This window comes from Antennarius striatus, chromosome 11 (genome assembly GCF_040054535.1).
Source record: "Antennarius striatus isolate MH-2024 chromosome 11, ASM4005453v1, whole genome shotgun sequence".
In the NCBI taxonomy this organism is placed as follows: Eukaryota; Metazoa; Chordata; class Actinopteri; order Lophiiformes; family Antennariidae; genus Antennarius; species Antennarius striatus.
The window spans coordinates 11,773,610-11,792,500 of NC_090786.1; the positions used below are offsets into that span (position 1 = coordinate 11,773,610).

The window sequence follows — 18,891 nt, forward strand, 5'->3', positions numbered from 1 at the left end:
CCGTTCATTAGAGCCTGATTCGCTGGCTTCTCTGACGGACTGCGACGCGCTGCCGACGCGCACCCGTGTCCCGTCTGTCCACAACCACGTGGACGTGACCCTCACGTTTATCATAGTGGTGAACGAGACACTGGTGTGTTTGACGCGGCTCCGCAGATTTTCACCAAAACGAGTGTTTTTAGTGCGGGAAATGACGCTTCAGTCACAGATGGAACATTCCTGTGTGGCACCACCACCATCGATATTAGTGATTATTGTTAGGTAGTTCACATTAGATGTGAAACGCTCATGATCGGTTTTATAAGCTGTGCCATATCAATGACTGTCATGTTTTTTTTATTCTTATGGTGTTGATATCATAGTAATATCATGGCATGCTTAATTTGGTAGTGGGCCACTGCAACACATGCCAGTAGAAACTATTTACTATAAAAATATTTTTAAAATGTAAAGCCTTTCGTAATAGCATCTGTAAAATCAATGTAGTGTGTAAGCATGCAGAAAAAAATATGAATATTAGCAATAAAGCATAAATGCAATTGAAAACAAGGCAGTCAGAGACTAACGTCACGCGACACCCCGGGATTCAAAATTTTACCCAGAACTACTTTCATAGGTCAGGGTCATAAAGACCCATGAACCACCATGTTACTGATGCATTCTATTTTCATGAGATTTCAGAGATGTGTACCTAAAAAGGTATTAAAGTGAAAATGTGACTTTGACCTAGTTTTTCAAGGTCATGGTTGTCATTTAGTTTTTATCCCCTTGCCTACCTGAATATAACGCCTTTTGTTTCGTCTTCCTATCTTATCCGGTTCTTGAGATATGTGGAAAAATCTATCTATCTAAAATATCTCAGGATAGACAATGCAGTCAGAGACTAACATCCCACGACACCCCTGAATTCAAAACTTTACCCTGATCTAATAGGTCAAAGATCAAAACTAGTGCTCTGACCTACTTTCATAGATGAAAGCACTAGCTTTGATCTGTGGTCTTACTCCGACTGGCCTTCTCGTCTTTCTTACGGTTCCTAATTTAAAAAAGTTAAAATGTGACCTTGACCTAGTTTTCTCAAGGTCATCATCTCATTTTCATCCCCTTTGCTGCCTGACTAATGTGCTTTTTATTTCATCTTTCTATCTGCAACGGTTGAGAAGATACAGTATTTGGTGGACTAACGAACGAACACTGACAATTACAATACATCACTGCTTCATTGGATGTAAAAACAAAAAAAGTTAATTGATCAGAGGAACTTGGCACAGTATAATAATTGTCCAAGCATAAAATTTAAAGATAATCAAGTATTTTGAAAATGATGCACAGATGTGCAGGAGAGTTAGAATGAAGAAGCAGTTAAGAGACATGATTACACATCTTATTCTCTAATCAATCACCCTAGAAACTACCTCAGTATTCCATTTTTATCTTCAAGGACACATTAACTGGATCTTGTGGACGCAGCATCAAGAATCATACAAATAAGATGCTTAAATATATGACTGCGTCATGATAGAATTACAGTCATACTGTACCCGATTCCTCCCAATTGACTGAACTGTTTTTTTTAGTTCTTTGTAAATTTTTACATACCAAAAAACAATTTTAAAATCCACATGATTAAGCTAAATAGAGGTGGGCTGTGTGTAATCTGTACAAGTGGTTGTATTTTATTTAAACACTAGTCTGTCTTGACAGGACAAATGGCATTTTGTAAATCACTCAACAACAACAACAAAAATTGTGACACCATGCAAGTATCAAATGATTACATGACAAGGCTACTGATATTTATTAGTCATGGAATGACATAACAAAATTCCCACAGTACAGTACTGAGAAAGTCATTGAACAGTTATAACAAATGACACTGCTGTATTGAACAGACTTTCCCCAGGACATGTTGAGTACCAGTGAGTGGACACTTACAAACCACTACAAGGCCCACTGTAGCCGTGAGGTGTGTCATACTGGATGTACAACACATTAACACAAGCCTGATAAAATGTGAAGCTGTGTGGCAGGACATAGAAGGGACTATTGACTCAATACTTTGTGTAATTTTACAATATTCCTCAAGGACACCACAGATCCACTCATTTGTGCTTAAGACCCCAAATGTAAAAAGAGCAGGAGGCATTTCACCTCCTGAGAAATGTCCACTCAGCGGTTTATTTTTGAAGGTAGTGAATACATTTTATTACCATTCATTCATTTATGTATTTGACTCAGGTTTGTGCGCACTATATTTAAAATCTGACAAGAAATATGTCTCACAAATTCATTACCTTTCAATTTGGGGCATCAGAGAGTAAATTTATATAATACACAGCAAGTTTGTTTTGTGAGGAGAAAAACAGTACTAAAGTCTCCATTTTGCTCTCCAGCCCTAAATTGTAAAGTAACAAATAGACACTCCTTTGTGTTAAGATTGGTTAAATACAATTCTGGGAAGAGGTTTTTCTGGCGTGAGCATAACTTTGAATTTACGTAGTTTGCATAAATACAAATAAATGTTTAGGAGATTGCAGAAAAAACTGCTTGTTTACCACAGTTAAAGTAAAAACACAGATCTCAAACTTACATTTATTTACTCCTGACATATCACACCATCAGTCTTCAGGCTGAGCGGATACGAGCCAAATACGTCAGACTTCAGCCGATAGAACATTTATGGCAGGTAGCAGATTGTGAATGTCTCTTCACTGTCACCACTGATTTGGTGGGTGAACTGGCGTTCAGTAACCTCATGATTGGAATAGTTTTCTGCAGTTCAGTCCAACCTTCATTTCAATACTCCATCCCCTCATGACCCCAGAGTATGAAGCATTATTACCAGAGTACACTGTGCACACTGTACCAGAGTACACTTTTAGTGCAGTTTATTTGGTGACAGGCTTCTGTTTGAAGTTCTCAAACTGGGCAATTCCTTAGGTTTGCATATTTCTGAAATTATCTTGTCATTTTCCAGGTGTGAAGGTTCACTTGCATTATTGTATGTTGTAAGCACCAGCACATAAATTACATTTAAAAATATGTTTTCTTCTCTGAAGCTAATTTGAGTAAAAATTTCCCCCAACGATTTTATGTTTAGTACCAATGAGTGGGCATTTTTGGACCATGACAAGCACTACTGTAGCTCTGAGGTGCATATTAACAGAAGCAAATTAAAAGAATATCTATATGTAGCACTTAAAATTCTTTCTGAACTTTGTTTTGAAGAACAATTATTAATTTTAGGCAAATTGTAATACAGATTGTGACTACTTTTTATTGACAAAAAATAGAAACCACACATTACCTTTCCGTATCTGTACAGAATATTTAGTGTTTGAACTGGCATCTTTAAAAATGGTCACATTTTAACATAAAAATCATCTCAAAAACAAGAGAAATAAATTCATTGAGAAAAATAAATTTTCAGAAATGTTCCAGTTCCTAGGCAAATAAGATGCCAACCAATCCAGAATTTGAAGGATACTGTATACTCAAACACATTTAATAAAATGTAATTGGCTCACTGCAAGCCAAAATCATTAATTTTGGTCTGAATCTACACAACAAAGTTGAAAAAAAAACCCAACTCATTGTCTATCATGACAGTTCAATGATTTCATAATACATCCAAATCATTATTAAACAATCCCTTAAACAACTAAGGAATGTAGTGCTGGTTTATCCTTTTCTAATGGCTAGAAATACCAATAAAAACACAAAAAACACATGAAAAACAGCATCACCAACAGCTACAAAACAAAGACTTGGTTTCAGCTACACATTAGTCGTTAAGTACACATTTAAATAGTCTTTATGAAACTTTTATGTTACAAGGTTTTGCTTCTCACACGCAGTCCTTTGACTACAAGTCACACAAGTACTGTAAGTGTTTTGGCACAAAGGTGGTGGCATTATCATGTGCTCTGCAGTAAATAAACCATTCAGTACTTGGGTCATGTAAGTCGTGCTGAATCTACAACTACCATTCTTTAAAACCACAATGCTGCTGCTTTTTCTTCTGAGGGTATGTTCCCACAGAATATCTTCAGTTCATTAGCACATCCTTAAAGATCAGAAAATGCATTCAAGCTTGTCCAGTCAATACAAATTACAGTAAACGGAGTAATGTGTGCATGTATGTGGCCTAGATTTCTCTTCTTTACCGTGGATGTAACAGTGCAGAGGTCACACAACATATCTGCTAACACAAAACTAAAAAATAGAAAAATGTTTTCAGTACACGCCTGTCAGCAAGAGACATTCTCTTTTTTATTCAGTATGGGTACTGGGTGTACTGGATTGCTTGTTTGAACCTGATTTTAATTTTCATGCTGAATATCCAACTACACCTGCTCCTATAATTCCAAAGCTTCATGACATGCTTGGTCTGCTGGTCCATACCTGTCCAATAAAATGAAAAACCCTCCAAGTCAAGTCTGAGACTCTATTTGAAGGTATAAAATCTCTGCTGTATCTTAACATCAACTCAACACAGTCAAACCATTCTTTTATAGAAATACATTTCAAATTTCAAAAGCCCATTACTGGCATTTTCAAGGAATGGAGAAGTGTGAGGCTGGACTTGAAAAATGATCTTGTGACGATACTTGCTAGTACATAAGACTAGTGGAAAGATATTTCATCTGGCTGGAAGTGATGCTGTAAAGGTAAAAATGAAGGATTTAAAATAAGTGTGGACAGTTATGTCAGGTGACACTGCATTGTGCCCAGCTGGGTGATGATGACGATGAAGGAAACTCTTTCCTTGTACACATAACTCTGTCTTCAGTCAGCATTAAATTCATTTAAACTACTTTTTTCCTACAGGCTTTTGCTCTCTGGGGAAAAGAGAGCTGCCAGGCCCAACTCTTCACTGTTCACTATATCCTTGTCTGGCTTCGGCTTTTTGAAGAGCGATGGAAGATTCCGGATATGAACCTCCTTCCTGAACTGCTGGCACAGAGCTTTCTGTTGGGAGGGGACAGAGAGAAGAGCTTAAACGGAGCGATCCGAAGATCTACCAGAAAGAATTTCATTAGGTTGTTTGGCTCTGTTGAGCTGCTGCACATTTTTTGCTGGCTAGCACAAGATTTACAACACAGCGAGAATTGCACTGCTGAGTAATGACTTGCATTAGGCCAGTGTCCCGCCACTTGAGCAGCTGCTGCCCGTGAGCTATAATAGTGAAGTACTGCGCCCTAGTGGTTAAATGGTGTTACCTCAACAGTTCCTGCGATCAGCTTCTTGAACTGGTCTTTTCTCTTCTTATCTCCAACCTTCTGGGCACTAGGATCTATGAGTCTGTGATCATATTGGTCCAGAGCTTCCACATTGATGTTTGGGATCTGTGTCATCACAGCTCTCAGCTCCATGTAACGAGGCCGCTAAGACAGATGGATAGACAGTTTAAGGATGTTTTTACACCTGCAATAACCTCAGTGCAATGAGTTTGGATTTAAAACAATTAGCTGATAGTCGTTGCTCAGTGATTAATCATTATTACAGTTATTGGTCATTTAAAAATTCAACATGTTCACAGACAAAGTTTGATTTGGGGCTTTTTTTTATTTTATTTTTTAAATGCAAGTTGGATAAAACATTCTCTTTGAATGAGTGGCATGGGTACTTTTGAATTAACTGACATTTCATAGGCAAATTCTAGAAAAAGCAAATGATAATTGTTATTTGCAATCAGGTCTTCGATATAAGAGTGAAAAATAAAGAGTAGAGATACAGTGCTCCCTTGTTACTCGTAGTTAATATGTTCCAGGACCACCCGTGAAAAATGAAATTCTGAGATATAGCGACAAACTTTTACTATTTTTGGTAATTTAAAGGTTTATGAACCCTCCTCATACTGATATTAAACCACCTTATATCTGTATTACCTTTTCCCACACTCTTATAGACTGTTAAAAGCACTTTTGTATTAAAGACATTTTTTTCTTTAATACAAGGAAGTGTGCTGCGTTCCACGAGTCTCAAAACGCAGCGCACACACGAATGCATGCGCGTACGGTATCACGTGACTAGCCATTAAAAAAATCTACGATGTAGGGAAGCCTCGCATCTTCCCGCATAAATAAGCAAGGGATTACTGTACTTCCATTAGTCTTACCAGGTTTTCGTAGATCAGCATTGCGAGTTGAGAGAGACTGGCGTTGCAGACCTCATGCTGCCCGTGGACCTGAAGACCCTTAAGAACACTACCAAAGATCCACGTGACTGCCTCCGGAAGGAGGTTACCCCCCACGACCTGAAAAACAGAAGATATGAGAGGCAAACATAGACATATTAGAATTAAAAATACTTTTTTCAATTGCCACCAGTGATGTAGAGTAACATTAGGTCTGGTGATTTTGTCTCCTCTTTTAAACACACCAATATATGTGTATTTTGTATGTGAAACACAAAAATAAGCCACGTTCTTGTACAGGATGCATACATACTGTACACATCCTACTGCTGAAGTTATCACTGGAGCATAAATCTGATGCTGAACTGTGTCCCCGTTAAAAATGTGCGCTAAAATTTAGTCTGACAGTTTCAGGAGTTTATAAAGATTTTTAAAAAGACAAGTCAGGAGGTGACATCTTTTACAGAACTGCAAACTGTAGATGGGCTTCACGCTTAGAGCCACACAACAGGGCAGGGAATCGAAGACTGCTTTTGAGGGTATCATGGGAATTGTAGACAAAAATGCAGAAATATCCAGAATCTAAGATAAAATAATAAAAAAGATCCAACAGTATGCTGAACATTTGTTATGTGTTCAACCTGTCGTAGGAGGCTCCAGCAGACCGTAGAAGCAGCGCGGTTACAGCTAGTAGTGTCCTTCCATGATAGTGAGGTGAATGACAGGGTCAATAAAGTCATAAAGATATTCTGGGAAATAAAACAAATAGAAAAGAAAATTAGTTGCGGACACCATTTATTTATCAACTAAAATGTTGTGTGAAACTGACCTCCTGCTTCATCAGGCATTTTCCCAGTTCGGTCAGCTCGTCTGTAGGCTGGGCAGGAGAAGCGGTCTGTGCTGCATCCATCATCATATCTTCATCTGTGAGGGTATTATAAAATGATGAGACCCTCTCCGAGAGGAAAAAAGTCTACTCATTTATTCATTATTTTTTACCGTCAACTTCCTCCTTATTTGCTGATGGTTCAGGCATTTTTTTGGAAATACAGCTTACAGCTAAAAGGGAAGGAGAAAAAAAGAAATAAGCCAAGCTGTCATCCTTATCCTGAAGTGTATATTTTTTGTTCGTGACATCTGGAAATGCTGGAACCAACTACACTCCATAAACTGCCTTCAAAAGGTCAAGTCTACTGGGTAACATAATGTAGCTGTTAAATCTGTCCTCTGGATGTGCAAATGTGAGACCAAATGACACACCGGTGCACTCTGTCATTGTTGTCATTTAGGTCAACATCGGATCATTCAGAAGTCATCAGAGAACTTCTGGAGTCGTTTAGCTGAGCTGAGAGAACGGGGGACCAATATTTTTGCACATCCTACTTTTCAGTTTTTTATTTGTAAACACAATATAAAATGTTGAATACATTTGGTTCCATTTCCATTTCACAATTGTGTCTCACATGTTGTTGATTCTTGAAAAATATTTTCAATTTGTTATCTTTAAGTTTGAAGGCTGAAATGTGGCAAAATTTCAAAAAGTTCTTGTGGGGGGGCAAATACTTTCGCAAGGCACTGTAAAGGTCTCAGTTGAAGTATATACATGTTTACACCGTACTTTCCAATTCAGGATTGAGAACAGTGAAATTTCACAGATACTGGTATCAACTGCAAGATACACCAATCAGTGTCTTCTCTTAGAATATCAGCATCTGGCAGATGTTTCTTAATTTGTTCTGAAACCGCTTTGACTTAGTGTGGCAGGCGGGGAAAAAACTTCTATAGACTGAAGTGTGTTAGTAGGACCAAAAATCAAATGAACTTTCCTTCACACCTCGCTTCAAAGTGACTTTAAAGAGGGACATTACACTGGTGTCTAGCATCTATTCTTGCATCTGATTGCATTAGCAGTACTTCATTGAAAATATGAAACTTGATTTACAGACGAGATCCAGAACGTCTCTGGTGAGCAGGCGGACCAGCTGCTCCTCCAACATCTCCTGTGTCACTTGGCTTCCCTGACAGACTACCTCCTCCTCCTCATCATCATCACTGAAAACACAAGATAAGTGTAAGTTCAAAAGTTCAAAGTAAAAAACAGTAATTAAAGTATATATATAATCTCAATAAATTCACTCAAAGAAAAAAAGGTTTCTGGAGAAAATTAAATGCATGGAAAGCATCTCAACACAAGGGACAAAGATTAGTGTAGCTTCATGAACAATGGAATATTGATTTTCATCTTTGAAATAACAGAGCAATCATCCCAGAGTATATGTCATAAATTGCCATGACAAGAATCAAAAGATACTGCCTGATTTTTAAAAAATCATTAAAAATGTCATTCCTTAAACTTGTCTCATAATTGACAAACACCAGGAAATAAAAAAACACTACAACTTACTTCATGGATGTCCGCTGGCTGATAATCTGCCACTTGGCATTGAGTCTCTGCAACACAAAGCAAGCAGTAAGTCTGAGAAATAGGGAAATGAATTACAGACAAAACAGGGAGTGTGTAGGTCCTGACCTGCAGCATGTAGGAGAACAGAGGGCCCAGCAGGGGGCACAGCACACGATCATAGTGCTCCTGAGGACACGATTGCACCAACTGCTTCAGGAACAGTCGTAGCACTTGTTAAGGAAATTTCAGCAGCAGCAATGGCTCACCTTAATTCATGCAGGGTATGAAAATAAAACTCTGTACACAAAACAGACTAAAACAGGACAATAGAAAATATTTGGCAAGTTACATGAAGCAAAAGCAAATGGATAAGGATATGAATCATAGGACGAAGTCTGTGGTCGGGTACATGGTCGAGGGATGTGAAAGCAGAGCCAGCTATTTCTTCAGCCAACCTCTCAATGCTGTAGAATTCCTGTTGCAGCGACAGGCCTGCATTTCCCAAGACGTGTAAGCTATATAGGTGGAGAGCGGAAGAATACAATACAATCTGTATCAGCATGTGAGATACAAACATAAAAATAAAAGCGTACAACAGTCACAGCAAAGTTCTCACCAGTTTTCATAAAGTGAGGTGAAGAATCCCTGCATTCGCTCCAGGTTGGTTCTGCACACAGGAGCGTCATAGATATCGAGAGGATGCTGAGGGAGTCCTGGAGAAAGCACATAGAGAAGCTTTAACGGTCTTTTCATCTGGTGCCAATGAGACCAATGCTTGTTTGGAAACCTCGTACCAAGAGATACATTTTTATCTGCATCCATCAAATCATGGGCCCTGGAGAAGGTCTCGCTCAGACGAGCCGTATTCTCTGGCAGGAACAGACTGTTGAGAGTCCTGCAGCGAGAGGACAAGAGACTGGTCTCAGATCAGTTTAAAGTCAGGAATAATTACACCTAAAAATGATTCGGTAAATGTTTCATATACAAATACCCTAATATGGGAATATAATGCTCATCAGACCTTTTGTTGGAAATAAATCTGAACACACTGATCAGAAGTGTTAACCCTACCTGATAGCCGTAAATAGGTTTGGTAGCAAAACCAGAAAGTGGGCGGTGCAGGGGTTTCTGTAGATGGGAGCACCCGCAGGAGTGTAGCCGACCACAAAATTGCCAGCCTTAGCTTCCTCCAGGTCTGCGGGCCAGTGTGCTCGCTTTACTACCCCCAACATGGCATACAAGCAGAAACTCACCTGGAGAAAAGAGGAAGAGAACTGTTTAATGAATGTTACTGTGTTATATCAACGACAGCATGAAACATCTCAGATGTTCATGCTGGTAAACCATCATGTTAGCAATGTTAGCTTTAAGCTCAAACTTACGTTGAGCCTAGTGATCCTCAAAGTTTCGAGCACTGCTCTTGACTCGTCTTTTTACTTAACTGATAAAACATTAACAAACCCCTCCAAAAAATTCAAACACAATTGATTGGGTGGTTGGAAGTAAGATGGCATCACCCGCAGGAGGGTAGCCGACCACATATTGCATCACAGAATATGTAATGTTTTTGTTATTCAGTGATAAATCTGTCTGTATCTTACATTTTCTGGTAAGTCACACCTGCAATGCTTTGACAACCACACATTACAGTGACTTTTCATCAATCTGCAAGTGAACAAAAACTAACTAGGTACCTCTACACTGACTAATTTGTTAACATCCTCTTTGATAACCCATATACAGAAATTGTCATTCAGTTTGCACTGACACACTTACCCTCCCCCTATTAAGGCCCGCTGCGTCTACATCTTTGCTTTGCTCTGTGAGAACTTGGTCTGCTCCTACAAAGGCCAGGAACACAGCAGGGTCCGAAAGGACACTGGCAGAAAAAAACAGTTAAGGTTCAAACTTACAGGATATATTTAAATATTGCAAAAAATTATGTAAGAGAAATAAGAAAAATGTAAAACACACTGCTTCATCTCTTCCGAGGTCCATTCTTTGATCACTGACTCCATCAGCTCATCTAGAAAAGCCTTCTGCTTTGCAAAGTCTTTGAACTGGTTGCTGATGAGCACCAGAGCCTCCATCAGTGAGCACTTCTCCAGGTGGGTCGGCATGCTGTCGCCAGAGAACAGCTTCTTCACTTCATCGTAAAACATGTCGAAACAAGGCTGCAGAGGCAAAAAACCAACGGAGTCAAACATATACTCCTGCCTTCTCACCAGTACTGTGTTATAGGAGCTGTACTTTATACTACACTTGAACAGAGACACGAAGATATTCACCAAGATGAATTGTGGGTAATCTCTGCAAATTTTGATTATGGAAGAACAGGCGTGCCTCCTTATGTTTTTCACAGCTCGGGTCCGAGGCGCCTGGAGTTGAAGAGAAAGAACTTCAGTACAGGAATATATTTTGGATTAGGGAAAAAAAATGTTTTGTGTTCGGAAGCTCACCTTGTTTAACTGCTCAACCTCAAATGTGACCGCTTTAAACAGCTATAACAACAAACAAATACCTGACCGTTAATGATGAACACACAAGACTTATTAACAGCATTTGAGGTGAAGCAGTTGGGAATCGTATCAGCCACTATTTTGTTTTGTGACTTAAACTTAAAAGTACTGGTGTTCACGTAATGAATTTCCAGGGGTTACACAAATAATATATGTAAATGCATTAAAATCACTGACATGCAGTAATCAAGGACAACTTATCTGACCTTGTACAGGAATTGTGGTAGGAAGTGTTGCCTTCGTATGACAAACGGGAATAGGGCAGAGATGTTAGTGAGCACACAGGAGAGGATGAGCGGGTCTTTGGTGCTGTACTCCAACAAGGCCTGCAGCAGCTCCACGCCCTGATTTATAGGCAATACCTACACAGTAAGATGCCAAAAAAAAACTTTCAAATGACTAATCGGACAACAGATTTATGGTCCTTGTCGTTGCTCCTGTTACCTCCTCCTCCACATTTTTAAACATCTGTGCGACCACACATTCCATGAAGACGGTCATTGCATCCCACTGGACGACTGACGGAGACAGGAAAGAGCACAGGCCCTCGGCAGCTCTAGCTGGTGCAGCACAATGAGAGAAACGTTAACATCATTAAAAGGTGCATAAAATACAGTTAAACATCAACATGCAGATAAAAAAAATGAACATTTTTTTCATATTGGATCTCAAGTGTTGCTCTATTAAGTCTAAGTTCAGACAAGAAATGTATTTGTTTGGTTGCAGCTTCCTTTTAACGGCGCTCATCATTCAACCTCTAGCTTCCTCGCACACCATTACTTTCTCAAACTGGGGAGGATTCCAATAAAAACCTAAATCCACTCCTAAAAACGGTGAGTTCTTGTCATCTTATAAGCAAATGCACCACATGTTTCAGGGATGGCAACAAGAAAATTATAAAGCTGAGAGCTTTTCAGTAATTTAAAACCATAATTATAATTATAATTATGCTATAATTAAATTATTTTAAAAATAGATTTAGTCACTTCTTTTTTTCAATGCTCTTTTTTCAACTCTCTTCAGTTTAAGAATACATTTCTAGCCATAGGTTATGTTCACATTTACACTATTTATAGTTGATAATTTGTCCTTTTATTTGAAACTTCTTTGCAGTAACTTCTGCACTGCCCTCATCTTTAATTCCATCTTGCCAGCTTGCCGTGAATTTGTGAAGTGAAATGCTTTGAGCGTTCTTATTTGTCTATATTGATTCATATTCATCCAACAGATTTACAGGATTTACAGAACTGATCAATGTGTATTAAAATTAGTGGAATTCCACTGTTCAACAGAAAATTGCTGTCTATAAGATTTGCAAAAACAAAAAAAACCCATCCCCAACAGCAACCCAAATTATCTCTCACAGCTAATATGTGACAATGTACAAAGATCGAGCACAAACACTTACATGTCGTATTCCCAGTATCAATAGGGCTGGTGATCTGATACTTTAACCACTCTGCTGCTATCTGGAAAGCCTCCAGAGGAACAATGCGACATGCACACCTCAAAACATCTCCTTGCTGCGCCCGAAAAGCTGTTAAGCAAGAAAACACACCATGGACAAAAATTAATAAAGAGAACTGATCATAAGCATAGTGAGATTGAAGCCATAACACTGACAGTTAAAGAACGAATTGAAGTCCTCGTCGCTGTCAAAGTCCACACGAGAGTACTCGCAGCTGGGGTTATCGTCTCTAGAAGGGAATCCAGTCTGGAGAGAAAGCAAACAAAACTTGAACAACTCTGGCATCCATAAGCCTTAAGAAAGGTAGCACAGACAATACCGCCTCACTTTGACTAGGTTGGTCATACACGCTCTGAGGTATTTGATGGCCATCTTCACAACAACGGCTTCCTTTGATAGAGTCTCGTGTCGGAACAAAAATGCCCAAGTAGGCAGAGTGGAAGCCTTTAGAAACTGCAAATAAAGAAAGATAAAAAGACTAAAAGACTCAAGTATCGACTTCAGTATATGAAAGTACAAGATGTCACACAAAGTGTTAACAGCAGAAGGTGTTACTTCAGTTTCAAAGCACTGGGTGGTTTCTGATACACCCATCATTAATTAAAAAAAGCCAGTTTTCTTTCAGATTATGTCAACATTATTTATGGAAATTCAAGAAAACATTTATGACTCCCAAAATATAAGCACCCCTCCTTTATTTGGCTGAGATAATACTCTGTCTCTCACTCACACACACACACACACACACACACACACACACACACACACACACACACACACACACACACACACACACACACACACACACACACACACACACACACACACACACACACACACACACACACACACACACACACACACACACACACACACACACTCTCTCTCTCACCTGACTGGAATGTGTGGTGAAGGCTAACAAGGCCTCCACGTACTTGTTGAGATTTGCAGGTATTTCAGCCTCAACTTCTGAACCCTGTGGGAAGAACATGAAATTGAAACTTCTGAACACCCCCAACATGGGATATTACATCATGTGAGCCAGAACCCGACAACACAGAGCCAAACTCACCACTAAAGAACAGAGCTGGACTCCCAGTGCACACAAGACCTGACACAGCCTCTTCAAGAAGACGTATCGCCGCTCCACCACTTCCACCGCTCTAAGATGTAGTTTACAGCGAGAATAGGAGGTTAAGTCAAAACCAGATGAAGACACTTTGTCCACTGACAACTATCTGTGAGCTCCTGATTATGCAGACGTGTTAAATCACTCACGGGGATTCAGAGGATTTCCTACATATTGCCAGTCCATCTGCTGACCTGTAACCAACAGACCATAACCATAAGTGAAATTGGTTCAAGTCTTTAAAGAGGGTTGTTGGATGGAAACGGTTGAACTCACTGTGCTGCAGACAGGATGTAGTGGATGGCCTCGTCATCAAACAGCAGCATGAATGGCTTCCTGTCCTCCAGTTTGCCCTGAAGTGAGATAAAACTGATCATCCACAGCTTATTACTGTTATTCTAACATGAACATCCACTGTGTGCGTTTTAACTGAACATAGAGGTGAACAACTCCTCCAATAAGACATTCTGACATGAATGACAATGCTTTCATATTCCATTAGCAAAAAAAATAAAATAATAATAAAAGACAATGTTACAAAGTTATACTGCTCTACAATTGGCGGATTTTACAGAGACGATTTCATTTCTGTCTAGGATTCTTATTTTTTGTTATTATTATTACAAACCACTCAATGATCATTAAGTATGCAAATTAACTTTATGACTTGCTGAAATCCAAATCATTTCGGGACATCTATGAATACACAGTGAAGCATGCTCTGGATCTGTTTGGTCTTTTCATGACTCATGGTCAAAGCTTCAAAAAAATACTTTTGAATTACAGTGCGCCTTCGTTCCTCGCGATTAATGCATTCCAGGAACCACACGCGATTAATGAATTCCGCATGTAACAAACTATCTTATTATTTACGGAAATTTAAACATTTATGACCCCCCCATACTGTTTAAAGCACTTTTGTGTCTCACGGAAGTCCGAGACTAACGGAACCGAACGCACTTCCAGATGCCATCAGCCAATAGTATGCGCGTACGGTATCACATGACTGCCTACCAAAAATCTGTGATGACGTGAAGTTGCGAGCTTTGATGCACGAATGAGTGAGGGCGCACTGTATCTTGAGGTGTTTTCACGAAACTATGCAGTGGTTCTGTCACTATGTAAAAAAAAGGGACTGAAACAATCTCTTTAGGCAAGTATTATGTTCATGTAGTTCCCTGTGACTCACTTTGCGGCTAATGGCGATGAGCAGACATTCTGCTGCTTCCAGCTGCAGCTCCGGTTCACTCAGGAGCAAACACAAAATCTCCAGTAGATGACAGTTTCTGGAGGTAATGTGCACCAGAGACACCCAATCTATGTAGCCTGCAAGTGTATTCAGAGTAGCAACAGCGACTCGACAGTGACCTCTGGCCTAAATGTACAAAAGTAAAATAAATTAAGGAGGGAAGACAGAAATCAGTAATGCACAACTAATCAAAGTCATTCGTAATTGATTAGGTACAGCTATGTAGCAAAGTTTTCTTACCTGCAGTTCATGCCCAAACAACTTGTTCTGGATTTGAAAATAATAATAAACAAAAAAAAACCACATCTTATCATCGCTTCACTTAAAAGTTTTCTTTGTGAATAATTGTGCATCAACAGTTGAAAACCATCATAATAATATAAAAAGTGAATTTGATAATGCATTTTCCCACAAAACTAAAGTGACGGCCACACCGACCAGTTTGCGGTAGTCCTCGACATTAATTTGCAGAATGGCCATCATGAAACTGAAGAGGCTGTCCATGTTTTGAGTGAGTGTTTGTTGGATGTCTCTGCGTCGTTGGATTGGCAGCGTCTGGAAGGTGATAACATCTTCAGCCAGCCTCAGCAGGATCAGCATCACCAGCTCCGTTTGTGCCGCCTGTTAAAGGCACAAGAGAATTTAGTTCACTTTCATTCTCATTCGCTATTTGGGGGAGAAAGCTCCAATCGCCAAAGAAAAGAGTTTGATCTCTTAAATTAACAAGAGGAGATATATTTTGTTAATGTTCATAGAAACTGAACGCTGACACAACCAACCACTGGACAAACTGCCCAATATCAAACACAAGATGAAAGTGACCAAAAGTTGCTGGTCCTTAGTTGCAAGATCCGTAACTCCATAAACCTATTTAAACATCACACGACCTGGCAAAGAGAAGCACCGCTATGCAGTGACAGATCACCCAAAAATAAAATGCCTTAAAACATTTACAACCTCTTAACAACTTAATCTTATTTGATGTTGCCAGTGTGCTCACTCAATAAACACACACAGACTTCATCTTCTTGAATCCTTTTAGAAACACAAAGATGTGACCTCAGTCCAAACTTCCTTAAACATAAAATCATGATTCATTACCTGTAAGCTGAAGATGACTGCTGTCCTGTTTTAAAATAATGTCACTCAGCTCTATGAACTACTACCCCTAGCAAAAAGTATGGAATCACCAGTCTTGGACGAGCACTCACTCCTACATTTTATTATGTAGAACAAACTCAGATAAAGAGCATGAAAAGATTATGGTTTGTTTGTTTTTTACAAAAGTGCAACTCCTTTGCATTCAGAAACACTAAAAGAAATGAAGACAAAACATTGTGATGGTCAGTAAATGTTACTTTTCTACAGTAAGTGCAGGGAAATAAATATGGAAACACTCAATTCTGAGGAAAAAAATATGGAATCATGAAAAACAGACAAAGAAATAACAATCAAAACACATCACTAGTATTTAGTTGCACCACCTCTGGCTTTTATGACAGCTTGCAGTCTCTGAGGCATGGGCTTGATGAGTGACAAACAGTATTCTTCATCAATCTGGTGCCAACTCTCTTTGATTGCAGTTGCCAGATCATCCTTGCAGGTTGGAGCCTTGCTGTGGACCATTATTCCACCACAACTTTTCAATTGGGTTGAGATCTGGGCTATTTTCAGGCCATGACGTTGACTGGATGTCTCTTTCTCCAAAGAATGCTTTCACAGTTTTTGCTCTGTGGCATGATGTATTGTCACCTTGGAAAGTGATTTCTTCATTCCCAAACATTTTGTCAATTGAAGCGATAAGAAAGTTGTCCAAAGTGTCAATGTAAACTCGTGCATTTATTGAAAATTCAAAGATCTCCCCAGTGACTTTGCCTGACATGCAGCCCCATATCATCAAGGACTGTAGGAATTTTGGTGTTTTCTTTAGGCAGTCCTCTTTGTAAATCTCACTGGAACGGAACCAAATAACAGTTCCAGCATCTTCACCTTGTCCAATGCAGATTTGTGACTCATCACTGAAGATAACCTCCATCCAGTCATCCACAGTCCATGATTGCCTCTCCTTAGCCCATTGCAGTCTTGTTCTTTTCTGTTTAAGAATCATTGACGGTTTCCTTTTAGCTTTCCTGTATGAAAATCCCATTTCCTTTAGGCGATTTTGCACAATTCTGTCACATACACTGACTCCAGCTTCCTCTCATTTCTTCTTCATTTGTCTTGGTGTGCATTTTCTGTTTTCAAGACGTATGGCCTTTAGTTGTTTGTCTTGACTTGTAGATGTCTTCCTTGGTTTACAAGTATGCTGGTCTTTAACAACCTTCTCATGCTGTTTGTACTTGGTCCAGATCTTCGATACAGCTGACTGTGAACAGTCTACATCTTTGGCAACCATTCGTGTAGTTACTTTCTTCAAGAAGTTTGATAATCCTGTCTTTGGTCTCAAGAGATATCTGTCTTGTTGGAGCCATGATTCTTGCCAATCCACTTGATCCAGCAGCCCTCCAAGGTGAGATAACTGCACTGTTTTTAACTGCTGACTAACGAATAGATCCAATCTGAGGTAGGTGCCCAATTAAGGAAAGGAAATTGACTGGGTGTGTCCTTATTTTCTACTCAAAATGGACTGATTCTAATTTTTTTCCTCAGAAGTGAGTGATTTCATATTTATTTCCCTGCACTTGCTCTATAAAAGTAACATTTACTGACCACCACAATGTTTTGTCTTCATTTCTTTTAGTGTTTCTTAATGCCAAGGAGTTGTACTTTTAAAAAATTCATTACTTTTTCATGGTTTTTATCCAAGTTTGTTCTACATAATAAAATGTAGTGAGTGCTCGTCCAAGACTGGTGATTCCATACTTTTTGCTAGGGGTAGTATATGAAGTACTCACCCCTTGGCTTGTGAGAGCCTCCATTTCTTTCAGCATATCAGGCCAATGTTGAGGCCATTCTCTCTTTATCATTTCCACTATGATTCGAGACAGTCCATCTTTGATGTGGCTTTCCTCCTCCAGGATAGAAAGAGTACCCTAAGAGAGTCAAATAAGCCATCAAATAAGTATCTACAATACATTAAGCTTTATTTAAATCATTAGATAAATGGATAAGGTTGGAAGTAAAATTCATCAGTCTGTAATATGTCTAATTTATATACAAATATTTTCATCAGCTGTTTGAGCTAAACAGATGAAGATTAAAGAGTGTTAATACCTCAAAAACAGATTTCACAAGGTTTTGACTAAAAAAAAAAAACATTTCAATGATAACTGCAGATCAATTACTTTGAAATCCTGGATGAAACCATCTTGCAATCTGTGAGGATGCTGTAGCCTGGTCATCACTAAACTTTCACTAAACAGGCCAATGATCCAAAAACTCTCCAAGCCCACCAAACCTTAGTTTTAGAGACTGTCACAGTCACCTGACCGGCAGCTGCACCATGTGAACTCAGGAACACGACAGAACTGGAGGCTTTTGCACATGAGGGATGGTCATAGATTCAGTAGGTCGGAACAGCAAATGGTTGTTCCACAAAGTACTAGAGACACTTCTCATAATGGCGTTGAATCCTTTTGAGAGCAGCGGTCAGTAGGAGTTACATTAGTGTTATATTCATATTTGTTGCATTATTCTAAATGGTTCCCGTTTCAATTGATTTTTGCAAAAATTAAATAAAAGACCTATTTTTCCAGTGAACTTTTACATTGAATTGCTTTTTGTTTACAGGCTATCGCTCTCACACTTACATCTGATAGCAGCCGCATGGCACACTCCTTCAGCTGGACCTTCTCTTGTTGTTGCATGTTGTTCCATCGGAACCTACAAGAAAGAGAACCTTTCTTACAAATATGCTTCTTGTATCATGTCAGCATTTTGTTATTTGTGTTACACTCACTTGATGACGTGCTCCAGTATTTGCAAACCAAAGTGTCTCACAACAGCTGGCTGAGTTCTGTCGGCTAATTGTAAGCCACATGGGA

The 18,891-nt window shown here is 39.1% G+C and overlaps 1 protein-coding gene across 1 annotated transcript in view; it reads right to left on the bottom strand.

The window, feature by feature from the left end:
- Positions 1 to 1,826: 1,826 nt before the first annotated feature.
- Positions 1,827 to 18,891, bottom strand: part of LOC137603525 (exportin-5) — a 17,773-nt gene continuing 708 nt past the window's right edge. Inside the window, exons 2-33 of the mRNA XM_068327077.1 lie at positions 18,807 to 18,891; positions 18,658 to 18,730; positions 17,803 to 17,940; positions 15,347 to 15,529; positions 15,149 to 15,175; positions 14,849 to 15,034; positions 13,936 to 14,012; positions 13,809 to 13,853; positions 13,603 to 13,693; positions 13,423 to 13,506; positions 12,858 to 12,983; positions 12,686 to 12,776; positions 12,471 to 12,599; positions 11,507 to 11,622; positions 11,269 to 11,424; positions 11,003 to 11,044; positions 10,832 to 10,921; positions 10,518 to 10,717; positions 10,320 to 10,422; positions 9,615 to 9,796; positions 9,338 to 9,438; positions 9,160 to 9,256; positions 8,922 to 9,058; positions 8,670 to 8,767; positions 8,544 to 8,590; positions 8,082 to 8,191; positions 7,139 to 7,198; positions 6,969 to 7,063; positions 6,781 to 6,888; positions 6,122 to 6,259; positions 5,223 to 5,387; positions 1,827 to 4,971 (exon numbers count right to left, since the gene is read on the bottom strand). The exon at positions 18,807 to 18,891 is cut by the window's right edge and continues 37 nt beyond it. Coding sequence (XP_068183178.1) covers positions 4,825 to 4,971; positions 5,223 to 5,387; positions 6,122 to 6,259; positions 6,781 to 6,888; positions 6,969 to 7,063; positions 7,139 to 7,198; positions 8,082 to 8,191; positions 8,544 to 8,590; positions 8,670 to 8,767; positions 8,922 to 9,058; positions 9,160 to 9,256; positions 9,338 to 9,438; positions 9,615 to 9,796; positions 10,320 to 10,422; positions 10,518 to 10,717; positions 10,832 to 10,921; positions 11,003 to 11,044; positions 11,269 to 11,424; positions 11,507 to 11,622; positions 12,471 to 12,599; positions 12,686 to 12,776; positions 12,858 to 12,983; positions 13,423 to 13,506; positions 13,603 to 13,693; positions 13,809 to 13,853; positions 13,936 to 14,012; positions 14,849 to 15,034; positions 15,149 to 15,175; positions 15,347 to 15,529; positions 17,803 to 17,940; positions 18,658 to 18,730; positions 18,807 to 18,891 — 3,527 coding nt within the window. The 3' untranslated portion in view covers positions 1,827 to 4,824. The remainder of the gene's footprint in view (positions 4,972 to 5,222; positions 5,388 to 6,121; positions 6,260 to 6,780; positions 6,889 to 6,968; positions 7,064 to 7,138; positions 7,199 to 8,081; positions 8,192 to 8,543; positions 8,591 to 8,669; positions 8,768 to 8,921; positions 9,059 to 9,159; positions 9,257 to 9,337; positions 9,439 to 9,614; positions 9,797 to 10,319; positions 10,423 to 10,517; positions 10,718 to 10,831; positions 10,922 to 11,002; positions 11,045 to 11,268; positions 11,425 to 11,506; positions 11,623 to 12,470; positions 12,600 to 12,685; positions 12,777 to 12,857; positions 12,984 to 13,422; positions 13,507 to 13,602; positions 13,694 to 13,808; positions 13,854 to 13,935; positions 14,013 to 14,848; positions 15,035 to 15,148; positions 15,176 to 15,346; positions 15,530 to 17,802; positions 17,941 to 18,657; positions 18,731 to 18,806) is intronic.